The sequence below is a fragment of the Lemur catta genome, chromosome 9, assembly GCF_020740605.2.
Source record: "Lemur catta isolate mLemCat1 chromosome 9, mLemCat1.pri, whole genome shotgun sequence".
NCBI classification, from domain to species: domain Eukaryota; kingdom Metazoa; phylum Chordata; class Mammalia; order Primates; family Lemuridae; genus Lemur; species Lemur catta.
This window is the reverse complement of record NC_059136.1, coordinates 26,735,238-26,748,144: the sequence shown is the minus strand read 5'-3', so window position 1 is coordinate 26,748,144 and position 12,907 is coordinate 26,735,238. Positions and strand designations below refer to the sequence as shown.

At 52.3% G+C, this 12,907-nt stretch overlaps 1 protein-coding gene across 1 annotated transcript in view; it reads right to left on the bottom strand.

Annotated features, from left to right (window-relative positions):
* Positions 1-11,438, bottom strand: part of KCNK9 (potassium two pore domain channel subfamily K member 9) — a 59,532-nt gene extending 48,094 nt beyond the window's left edge. Inside the window, exon 1 of the mRNA XM_045560904.1 lies at positions 11,156-11,438. Coding sequence (XP_045416860.1) covers positions 11,156-11,438 — 283 coding nt within the window. The remainder of the gene's footprint in view (positions 1-11,155) is intronic.
* Positions 11,439-12,907: the final 1,469 nt, after the last annotated feature.

Here is a 12,907-nt window from a genome sequence, read left to right as displayed (position 1 = left end):
AAATCAGACATTTCTTATTTGATGACCTAATATCATTCTCATTTTATATATGGCAAAAGCCAAGTCAGAGAGAGGCTGAATCATATGCCCAATGTCACACAATTAGTAAATGAACAAGACAGAATAATAATAGACTTATCTAATCACTATGCTAATGAAAGTGTGTGTGTATGTGTGTGTGTGTGTGTGTGTGTATGTAACTTCAAATAACCCTTGGATTAAAGAAAAAACTCACAAATTATTTATAAATAAACAATAACAAGAGAATGATGGGATGCAGCCAAAGTGGCACACAGAGGAAAACATATAGCCTTTAGTAGATTTATCAAAAAAAAAACAAAAACTCGAGAGAGAGAGAAAGACTAGTGTCTGTCAGTGCATGAAGCTAGGAAAAAATAAATAAACCTAAAGAATGTAAAATAAGTACTTAATAAAGATAAAAGTAAAAAATCAATAAGATAGATGGCATACTATAATAAAACCAAGAGCTGGTTCTTTTAAAAGATTAATAAATTTTGGCAACTAATTCCAAATATTTTCAAACAATGTAAGAGCCAAAGAAAACACATGTGCATACCAGAGCCTGTGAGAGAGCCAAGTGTTGCATCCTCCTCTATACTGTGACCTGCTGCCAGCTGTCACCTCTTGGAAGTGGAGCTGAGGGGCTGAGCCATGAGCCTTCCACCTCTATGCTATGTTCTGTTTGATTTTTATTAAGTTTTTACTATACAAATTTTGAAATATATACCAAGGCAGAAAAAAAAGAATAATTAACCCCTAGATATGAATAATCAAGCTTCAGCAATTAAGAACTCATGGCCAATCTTGTTGGCCATCTAGATCCCCAACTACTTTCCTTGTGATTCAGGTTGTTTTAAAGCAAATCTCAGAAATGTCATCTATAAATGCTTCCATATCTCTTAAAGATAAGGACTCATTTATTATATATAGCCATATTAAAATAATCACACCAAAAAGTTAACATTAATGTGTGTGCATATGTTTAAAATACAGAAGTGTGGCATGATACCTATGTAAAAATCCAGTTAAGAAAAAGGCTTAAAATCATGATAGATTTAATAGACCTCAAAACATGCTGAAGGAGACAGAATCCCCCACAGCCTGCAAACGGGGACACTGAGGCTGAGGGCAATGGAGTGGCCTGCCTGCCATCCCCAGCTAGTCTCAGGTACAGGAGGGATTTGAGCCAAGGCCCCACCATGACCTATTCTGGGCTGGTTCCACTCTACCATAGGAGGTTTTCAAAATACAGCCAGATTTTGAGAATGATAATAGGTGAATTAACATTTGGGCAGCAAAATATTCTTGACACTCATAAGATAAACTCAGATTCATGTGTGACACGACAGAGAAGCAACGCACATTGGGTGACTTGCACATAACAGGCCCTGGACAGGTCTTTCATTTCCTTGATCTCACACAATCCTCACAGCGGTCCTAGGAGACTGTTGCGAGCTGAACTTTGTCCCCCTGTACCAAATTCGTTGTTGAAATCCCAACTTCCATTACCTATGAATGTAACTGTATTTGGAGGTAACTGAGGTAAACTGAGGCCCTTAGTTTGGGCCCAAATCCAATCTAACCGATGTCCTTATAAAAATACGAGATCGGGACACACATACATGCACACACACATGCGCACACACACAGAGGGAGAGAACGACCATCTACAAGCCCAAAAGAGAGGCCTCAGGAGAAATCAACCCTGCTAACACCTTGACCTCAGACTTCTAGGCTCCAGAACTGTGAGAATGGTAATTTCTGTTGTTTAAATCACCCTGTCTGTGGTACTTTATCATGGCAGTCCTAGCAAACTAATTCAAAGGTAGAGTGTGGATGATTTTGCAGATGAGAAAACAGCACAACATCCGAGAGCTATGCCATGTGCAGGATTTGAACCTGGTGAGAACCCGATGCTGTGCTCTCCACTGCACCAGGCTGCAAGTCATGGAGGAGGCGGGGCTTGGCAAGAGGCGTGGACCAGCTGCTGGTCAGACAGCACGACGAGAAGTTGCACCACCGCCTTGATCTCATCGTGGGCAGGAGGTAGTTCCCGCCTTGGTCACATGACTTGCTTCAGCCAGTGGTGTGTGAGAGACATAAAGCATAACAGAGGAGTCTTAGCATAAGAGGCCTCACTGGCTTTCATTGCCCTCCTATGCCTTTGCCATCACCAAGAGGAAAACATGCAATGGCTTGGAGGAGAGCTGCAAAAAACTGCTGGCCAGCGCCCCTGTCTGGAGCAGTCAAGCTCAGCTAAGCCACAGCCTGTGAACAATAATAAATTATTGGGTTCCAAGCCTCTGTGTTTGTGGAAGATTTGTTACACATCACTAGCTAACTGATACAGAAGGTCAAAAGAAGCAGTACATAACAATATAGTTACAAGGACACTCTCTGAAGTCAGACTGCCTGGGTGTAACTCCTTTCTGCCACTTATTAGCTAATGACCTGGAGGGAGTTGCTTAGCCTCTCTGATCTTCCATGTCCTCATCTGGAAAATGGGGACACAGAGATACATGAAGATATCTATCTCTCAGGGTTTTTGAGGGGATGCAATTAACTGAGATAGTGTCTGTAAAAACCCAGAACACCATAAACATGCCATGAAAAATGACTCTCTTGTTGTGGCAAGGTTACACTTGTCCTAGGGAGCTCTGGCCATTGTGCAGTTAAGTGACAGGCACCTCCTAGCACACCAGGCACTAGGGACACTGAGATCAGACAGATCCCAGCCCTCAAGCAGCTTTCACGAGAGCGGCCCCAGCACAGCCCAGGCCCTCATCCTCACCTCCTGGCCAGTGTCAAGGGGACAGACATGAGGCCAGGCTCAGCACCTTGTAAGCACCCTGTGCCAGGCTGGGCAGAAGAAATGGCCTGGGCAAGGTCCCCAGGCTGGGAACTGCTAGACCAGTGGGGTCCCAAGGTGTGCAGCCCAGAAGTGGATGGAGGCAGGGAAAGAGGAAGGCAGGGGCAAAGGCAGGCCATGGACTTGGCGGGGCAGAGGGCTGGGTGCCATGACCACACGCCCTGTGCCCCCCACCCAGGTGACACTGTCTGCTGGGAGGCCTCTCACCTTCCTGAGTGGGCTGCACCTTGCATGTCTGACAGGGCCAGTGACAGCCAAAGGCCATTTCATAAGTGGCATCTCTTCCTGCCCAATGCCCACCAGACTCTCATACGCCTGGCACTAACAGGCAGCCTTGGGGACCAAGATCACACATTTAAGCCTTGGGAGTGAGAAGTGCCTCACTTGGCAAGGTGGCTCCCTAACCTGCCTTCTCCTGTTAAAAGCAACAGCTCAAGTTTAAAAGGCTGGAGCCTCTGTCCTGTGCTGCCCAGTGGCCCCAAGGCACAGCTGAGCAGAAAGACGTCACCTGAACCACTCAGCTCTGAGCTGCGTGCGCCTGCTGTCAGGGACCAGGAGTGCAAGCTGGTGTCAGTACACACAGACGCTCCACCTTGTCTCGTGGCCCCCACTGGGATCCGCACATCAGCCATCACCTCCTCTCTCGGTCCATAGCACATCACTCTGTGTCGAGCTCAGGTGCCACAGCTTGTATTTAGGTCCCCACCGATCCAAGACAGAAAATTTTTGCTTAGGAGCACAGAGTAGAAGGTTGTGTGCTCAAAACAAGTTAATGCGGGAAAGGGCTACCCAGAAAAGCTGGGGTACCAGCCAGGGACGTTAACAGAAGTGTATCACCCAGACAAGGGGAGGTGACAGTCTGCTCTCCCTGCGTGGTCAGACTGGACTTGGTGAGCACACACAGGCCAAGGTTGCTCAGAGGACAGGAACCAGTCTCTGAAGGGCATCACTGGAAGGAACTCAGGGGCCCGGGGCTCTCTCCGAATCCCTACAGACTGTCACAGGAGAGGAGGTGAGCCAAGTTCCACGCAGCCCTCCATTTGGAGGACTGTACGCTACACAGTGGGTGCCCTTAGGTAAAAGGGGAGAACTTTCTACAAGCGGAGGTCCCCAGAGTGGGGACAGGAGGGAAAAGAGACCCTCAAGTCAAAATTTCTGGAGGAAAAGAACACCAGACTCTCCTCCCCTTGCAGGCTGGCTGTGGAGGAGGATGTTCCAGCACGAGGTGGGCAAGACCCACCCCAAACGATCATGTTCCAGAACTCCTCTGCCCATGGGCATTCTCAGGAATGCTCACTGCCCACCCTCTGTCAGCCCCACCTATCTGGGGTCCTTGCCTCCCATTCACAGGGCTCTGCTGAGAACAGGTGTTGTGCTTATTCCCGTGTCTCCCTCAGCTTCTGGCAGGGCTGCCATGAACACGCAGCCTGGGGCTGCTTGCTGTGCTCTGACTCAGAAGGGCCAATCCTCTGGGGCCAGCAGCCTACCCAGCCTGGTTCCCTGGCCCCCCTCAGCACACCCTCCCCACGTCAGACTCACCCACACATCGCTGTGCTGAGATCCTTCTCCTCTCCTAGGCCTGAGGCCCTGGAGTTTCAGTTTCTAAATGTATGTCTGCTGGTTTCTCCTCAGGCGACCGTTGCAGAAACTGGCAGCCCCTTTAAAAGAAGACCTCCACCCATGTACACACACACCCTCACAAGATCAGAACACCAAACAATAACCTCAACATTCATCTAGCCACACACACCATTATGTGTGAGGTAATGAGTGAGCTCCCTGTCACCCTAGGCATTCAAGAAGATGACTGATAGGAGGAGTTCTGGGGTGCTGGTAATATTTTGTTTCTTGTTGTGAGTGCTGGTTATATGGGCATGATTTCTCTATGAGAATTGTATACACTTCTCTATGAGAAGTGTATTGTTCATTGAACAATACACTTTTGAAATGTACACTTTTTTGTATGAACATTATACTAAAATAAAAATGCTTAAAAATAAAAAATGATTGGGATTGGCTAATCACTTGGCAGGAAGGAGATGGGGCTGGAACAACTTGGAGATCCCTCAATGGAGGCCATCAAGCCACTAACACTTACTGAGTCTCTAATTGGGGTACTGTGCATGCCTACCACTGTTGCCAGCACAGGCCCCCCACCCAGCACATGGACAGAGAGGGGAAAAAATTCTCCCAGTGGAGAAATAAGCAGATGAGGGGACACCCAAGGGAGCACAGAGGAATGAATGCGTAAGTGAGTGATAGAGTGAATACACAGAAGGATGGATGGATGATGAATAAATGAAGAATGGATGAACAGTAATGGATGGATGTATAGACAGTGGATAGATAGATGATGGATGGATGGATGGATGATGGATAGATGATGATAGAAGGATGGATGAAGGAATAATGGATGATGGATGGGTGGATGAATGATGGATGAATGAATGAGTGATAGATGGATTATGGATGATAGATGGATGGGTGCTAGAAGGATAGATGAAGCATGGAAAGATGAGGGATGGATGGAAGGGAGATAGGTGGATGATGGATGGGTGGATGTTTGGATGGATGATAAATAGAAAAGGTGATAGAAGGATGGATGAGGATGGAAAGATGATGGATGGATGATAGAAGGATGGATGAAGGATGGTAAATGGATGATGGATGGGTGGATGAGTGGTGGGTAGATGGATGGATGGATGGGTAGATGATGGATGAAGGATGGATGATGGATGAATGGATGAAGGATGGATGATGGATGGATGGATAAATGAATGGACAGATGGATGATGGATGATGGATTGATGATGGACAGATGGAAGATGGATAGAGTAATGAATGGATGGATGGTATATGGATAGGTGATGGATGGAGGGATAGACAGATGGACGATGGCTACATGGATGATGGAAGGATGGATTAAAGAAGAATGGATGATGGATGGGTGGATGAATGATTGATGGATAAGTGAGTGATAGATGAATTATGGATGGATGAATGGATGGAGGATGGATGGATGACAGAAGGATAGATGATAGATGGATGGATTATGGATGGATAATGGATGGAGGTGTGAACAAGCAGGTTCATGGAGGACCCAGTGAGTACATTGGGAATGGAGGCATGGAGGTATGAATAAGAGGTGTGTGGAGGAAGAGGTGTACACCAAGGCCTGATTCTCGTCTTCCTCCTGCCCTGACTGCACTAGACTTAGCTGGTGAAAGTGACCCAGGAAAGAAAGAGCAGGTGAAGGCACTGGGTGTCTGGAACTCCTGGGGCTTCTCTCACCTCATCCCCATCCCTGCCTCAGAGCACCTAGCTGGGTGTCTCCATGTAACTGTGTAACATGTAACTGGAGACATCTCTTATATGTCTTCAGAGTCAGAAGGAACCCTATTCCACCCAACTCTGCCTCCTCCAGGACATCTAAAAATAGGCCATATTTCCTGGAGGACCCAGGGCTGTCGAGTGAGCCCAGGAACAGGAAGGGTCTGGGGAAGAGGAGCTGTCCACAGGCATCTCAAACCTCCCCTGCATGGCCAGCCAGCCCACTGGACATTACCAGTGGGCTCCTCCCAGACTAGCTCAGGGGGCTCTGGGTAGGCCCTTCACCTGGGTCTGGCTAAGTAGATTTCCTAAGCATTAGAGCTAAAGAGAGAAGTAAAAATGCCCAGAAAGAATACCCCAGAGGCTCAGCTCTAGTCACAGGGACAGCTCCACAGTGGGAGCCTGTGGTAAGGAGATCCCAGCTGCATTATGGAGTTTCAGGTCCTCTACTCTGGTGGGCACAGCCTTATCTGCCTCAGTTCCCTCACCTGTAAAGTGGGGCAATACTCCTGTCAGCCTGGTGGAGGAACTGAGTGCATGTGTGTGGAAGCTCCATGTGCCCTTGGCACAGTCTGTTGGGTCGGGCTGGTGCTGCTTCCATCCTGCAGTCCTTTGGGAGATGCCCACTCTGGGCCAGGTGTGGTGCAGGGAGGAAAGACACCATTCAGGTCTGGGGCACAGTAAATGGTATCAACAAGGCCGGGATGGAGAGAGGAAGGGAGGGCAGGGGCATAGCCCGGGGAGCAGGGGCATAGCCCAGGGAGGCAGTGTGAGGGGAAAGCTGGGAAGACTTCTTGGAGGGCAAGGACCTGTAAAAAGGCTTCCAAGAGCCAGCCACGGTGCATGTCCTCTGTGCACAATGAGCTGGGTGGCACAGGAGGGTTAAGGCAGTCCCTGGCTTAGCTGTCTCTGTGCTTCACCCTGGCCTGCCACCAGCTGTTTGGGTTTCCAGCTCCCTTCCCCTCCCACCTCGAGGCCAGGCCTTATCTTGTCATCTAGACTGTCCCCAGAGCCTCAGAGGCAGCACAGGCCAGGCAGGGCCAGGTGCTAAACAAGAGTGTGAACCATGTATCGAAAGTACCCTCAAGGGTGCCAGAAAAAATGGAAAATGCTATCCATTTCGTGAAAACTCTGCTTAAGGCTGTGTTCACGAAGGAGAAAAGAATGGTGTCCCAGTGCACTCTGTTTTCAAATAGGTGTAGGACCCGGGGCAAGGAAACTATAGCAGCCCCAAAGCTTTTTCTCAGATGTGCCCTGTCCCCTGCCAGCAGATTTTTGCTGCTGCGTCAGTCACCTGGATTCCTGCTGCAGCCACCTCTGGCTTCAGATGGGCCCCGAGAGTCTGGGGAAACACTGCCCCTCCCTCCTCAGAACTGTAGCAAAAAATGAAAAACCCACGTCTCCTACCCTCCTTCCTTATGGCAGTTCAGTTTTTCAGTTGTCCACCCCTCTGCAGATGAGATCTGATTTCTAATCACGGTTTCTTCTTTTTTAATGACCCTGAAGGTGGTAACCGATCACAGATGTTGGATTGAAAAAAGAAGCTTCATGGAGATTTCAGCTCTGTTAGTTAGATCGTGGGTAGCAGCTGATTGTGGGACACAATTTTGGCCTAAAGCACCTACTGTAGGAAGGTTACAGGTTGCACCAAGGGTCCCTTACACACGAAGGCTTTAGCCCCAAGCAAAGCAAATTCAAATAAAGCACCTTCACCCCTGTCCAGACCAGACGCTGGCCCAGCACTCCCGATTTCTGCCACTTTCACCAACAGGTTGCAGAGGAGGAAGCTCAGATTGTCCTGCTAATCAGAGGAGCGGGGCAGGGTACACTTGGGGCTTCCCATCCAAAGGTCTAGGGCTTTGCACTGAGCCTGATAATCTCCTCAGAAATAGCTACAAGTGGCACAGACATCAAAGGAAGCAACTGGGGAGGAATGGAAGCTGGAATGGGATCAGTGATGTAACTGAATTTGCCCTTTTCGGAGCCCAGCTGGACTCGTGTGCTTCCCTGGCTATTACAATGGTCACTGTTCCCCAGGATCCCTGGAGAGCTAGGGCGGGATTCAGCTAATATCCCTCCAAAGCCTTTTACAAAGGCGCAGCCACAGATTCAACACTAAGTGGTAATTATATATGTTTTTAAAATCCATTTCACAGAGTGAGCTAATAACTGCAGAGAGAAGAAACGTTCATTAGTAGATGCCCAGTGCCAGCCTCGGAGACTTGGGTGCAAAGTGGAAGCACACTTGAGACATCGCTCAAGGTTAGATTAAAAATAAGAACGCCCATGAAGATTAACCTGACTCATTAATATCACTGTCCAATAAGGGGCAATTCCTTGGAGGGCATGGCTTGGGCTGGGTTTTGTTCTAGGCCTAGGAGCACCTTAATTTGCATTTATATTAAAAAAATAGAAAAAAAAAACAGAATTAACTGGAAAGGTGCTTTGTTTTCTATAAATTTGAGCTCTTCTGCTAAACAGCTTCTTAGGGAAGAGAGCATGAGGCTCAATCAGACTATGTCCAAGAGCATGGATCTCATACCTACTAAGTGCAGGGCACACTGTGCCTGGCAGCTGCAGGCTTGTGGATTCCACCCCGCCCTTCAGAGTCAGCCCGTCAGGTGGTTGTTGTGTAATGTCCCTTCTTCTGGTGGGGAAACTGAGCTCAGGCACTGGGAAAATGGCCTCCCTGTCGTCTTATACTACCCAGGATTCAGATTCCAAGCCAGGTCTGTGGGCTCCAAGTTTAGTGTCTTTCTGCTATTGGGCAGCTGCGTTAGGACAGTCTTTTCTTCATACGCACACATATATGCACATACACACACACACAATTTCAACCTCTTTTCCAGAAAATCAGTTGAAAACCCAATAAAGGAAGTGAGAAAAACCAGAACATTCCTCAGATGCCCTCTGGTCCTGTACCAACACAAATCCCACCACCACCCCAACCCCAGCTGAGACAACCTCCTCCATTTAGCTGCACCTTCCTTGACATCTTCTCTTCGGAGTTTTAACCATTAGAAGCATATACGCAGAACTACCCATCAGAATCCATAATGAAAACAATCTCAATAAAAACTTCATCAGTCTCAACAACGTATTTCCTAAGAAAAACTGGAACATTTCTGGGTTTGCTTTTAACTCCAGTCCTCTCTTCAATGCTATAGTTCAACTCTTGGGAGCAGACACACATTTTATGTGCTTGTTTTACCACTGGAAGCCAGCACACCGGCCAATTTCACCTGCCTGCCATCTAGATCAATAAAGGCATGTTTAGGGAGTCAGGAGCTTTTTTTCCCCTCCCCAGGGTGGTCAATTTTAGAGGCATATTTCTTGCTCTCTGGCTCTCCAGCCAAACGGCCCCTATCCCCTGCAATCATCGTCCTGTGCATCTGCGTGCCACTGCCACAGTTTAAAGACAGAGATGACGGCAATGACCGACTGGCCCTCTCAGATGCTAGAAACACAGTGTGGGGAGGGAAGGACCCCTCTGTGCTTTGGGTACTGGGCAAAGGGCACAGGGCAAGCAGAGGCAAAGCTGATTTTGTTTACAACAGAAGGACAAATTCTTTTACAAAACATAAAAACCTGCACCAATGAATTAAACATTTAACACAAGATGACTCTCTAAAAAGTCTTTTCAACCAAGAAGGAAAGACAGGCCGTCCCGTGCTGGCGCGTCCTGTTGCATATGGCACTGAGAAATCCTGTTTTCCAGTGCGCAGAGCGTCCAGACAAAGGAAAACATCAAGGGGCAAATTAGAAGAGGAGGTCTCCAGAGTAAGGCAGGAGGGCCTGGGAGAAGGGTGGGAAGGAGAGGGCACAGGAGGGTGCAGGAAAGAGACCTTCCCTGAGCCAACACATTGGCCCTGAAAGGTCCAAGGAGATGGCCCTGGGGAGGCAGCCTGCTGTTCTGGGACAAGTGACAAACCACAAAGACACCACCCTGCCTCCTGCCACGCAGGGCATCCACCACTTCCACTGGCATGAAAGGACCTGCTCTAGTTCCCATGGGTCTCAAAGTGTGATGTCTGTGAGTTCTTCCAACCCGGACCTTCGTGGGGCTAATGCCCTAGGGACTCACCAGAGACTGCTCAGTGAACAGCTCCCTTAGGCATTGGACCTACAGGCATCCCTGTGGTGTACCAACTGGACCCTCTCCAGGGACTGGGGCTAAACTTCTCCCGTTTCTGGGCAATATCCAGACTTGCTTTACCCACTGCTACAGCCTAGGGGGTGGGCGGGTTCTGCCCTGCCCCTACCCTGGACCTCAATTCTAAAGCATTTCACCGCAATACCCCCCACCCCCACCCCAAGCACCAGAGAGCAAACTCTCTCCTCCCAGGGGCCTGGCAAGTCCAGGCTCTGAAACTCCACAAAAAGGAGCCAGCAGGGAAGAGAGGTAAAATTTGGGCTCAGGGAAGCCTGGAGAGGGGCCCAGAGGCTGTGGATGGCCAGTGCCTTCCAAGCCCCAGGAGCACTCCTCTGCCACCAGAGACCCCCTCGGAGGAGTCTCGGGTGCCAGGACAGCCCTCTCCAACTCCCCGAGAGGTAGTAAGTGTAAGGCTTGGAACCGGCGCAGCCCAGCCCGCACCGGGGCGGTGGGTGGGTGGGTGTCTGCTATAGGATTATTCTTAGCGCTCCACTCTCTTCGCAAAAGTGGCGCCTCCGCCCTCCGGCACACTCGTTCAGGGCTCACGAGCCCGGCCCAGACACCAGCGCGGTGGAGAGCCCGGGTGGGGTCCCCGAAGGGTGAGGCTCCAATCCATGGGCGAGGCGGAGGCTCCCCAGAGAGGAAGGGGCGCTGCGGGAGGCCCCCCGCGAGAGGCTGCGTTTAACCCTCGAAGCCCCGCACCCAGCCCGGCGTGGCGCGCTGCGCCGCCTCCCAGGACTCCTGCCAGGGTACGGGGAGCCGGCGGCGCACCCAGCCCTTACCTATGGTGGTGATGACCGTGATGGCAAAGTAGAAGGACCCGGCGAATTTCCACTGGACTCCAGCGCGGTGTGGCTCGGACTGCAGGATCACCAGCTCCAGCTGCCGGTAGTCTTCGCTGGTGATGTTGTACTTGCCTCTGATCCGGGTCTCCTCGGCTTTGAGTTTCTCCTCCTCGCGCATCTCGTTGTCCGACTCGAGGGCATCGAAAACGGCGGCGCCCACCAGCAGGTAGGTAAAGGTGCAGAGGATGAGGGACACAGTCCGCACATTCTGCTTCTTCATGGCCGCCAGCAAGGCAACGAAGCGGGGCAGATGCCCCGAAGGCTGAGAGCGGCGCGTGCCGTCCCACCGCATCCCTCGGCGGCGGCGGATAAGTTGAAGGCGGCGGTGGCAGCAGCAGCAGCAGCACGGAGTCGGCGAATCGTGATCCAGATGGGGTGCCCCTTCGCTGGGACCGCCAGAGCCATCGCTATCGCGAGGCGGCTCGCCGGCCTGGGGCGGTGCGCGCCCGGGCTCCGCGGGGGAACCGGACAGGCACAGGAGGCTGCTGGAGCGCCGGGCCCAGCGGTCTGAGAAGCCCGACACCCTGCGCCAGACCCGGGCAAGGAAGCCCGTCACACTCTGCATGGTGGTGCTGGGCTGCTCCTCTGGGCACTCCTCGGGCCCCTCTGCCCTCTGCTCGGGCTCCTCTGCCCTCTGCTCGGGCCCCTCTGCCCTCTGCTCCTCATCAACCCCTTCCGCGGCAGAAGCGGGAACGCACTCCAGAGTGCGGCCGGCGGGCGGCCCCGAGGGCCGGCGTCCCGTGGGCTCCAGCTTTGCGGCAGTGGTGCCCAACGAGGAGCCTTTAGGTCTGCGCGCCTCGCGGGACCTGCTTACCTTTTTGCACCCCCTCGGTGGTGGGGAGGAAAAGTTTGCGAAGTGGCAGTGTCTCTAGAGTCCCCTGCAAGCCGGCAGTGGGGCGAGCAGGTGCGGCGGGTGAGGCAGCCCGATGCCCGAAGGTCCGAGCGCCCTGCGCCCACCCAGGTGCAGGGGGGCGCAGCGAGGTCCCCGCCGGGCGTCAGCCAGTCCGCGAAGTTTGCTCGGCTCAACCCTCAAGGCACCGGAACGGGGTGCGGCCCCGGGACGGCAGGGACCGCGGCGGAGCGGCCGCAGGGGCGGCCGGCGGACAGCGCGAGGGCTGTCAGCCAGCCGGTTCCTCCGCGGACGACGAGCGCGGCAGTGGGAAGGGTCCGGCTGGTCTTGCGAAGCTGCAAGGCTGGCGCGGGCGCACGATCTGCGCAGAGTCTGGGCTCTCTGGCGTCTGGGCGTCCGAGGAGGCGTCTGCCCGGGGCGCTACGTGCGTGCGCGCGGGAGGGAGCCAGAATGTGTGTGCGTGTGCGTGTGTGTCTGTGCGCTAGGCAGCCCCGCTCGGGCGGGAGGGCCTGGGGAGTGGGGGCCGGGCCTCCCTCCCTCCCTCCCTCTCGCAGCATCCAGGGCGCGCCACCTCCCGTCTGGTCCCCAGCCAGCTGGCGAGGCTGTTGTGGCAGCTCCAGTAGCAGACCAAGCTCGGCGCAGGGCGCACGCGGAGGGAGCCCGGCAGAGGGGGCCTGAGCCGCAGGGGCGGGGGTGGGGGCGATCCAAGATTTGGGTGTCGCCAGAGTGGGGTGTGGGGCGGAGCCACAGGCCGGTTTCGGCGGGGAATGGGGGGATAAACGAGGCTGCTGGAGTTCTAGCTCCGCTCCCCTAGAGCGCACCTGGCTGTGGCAAGCGGA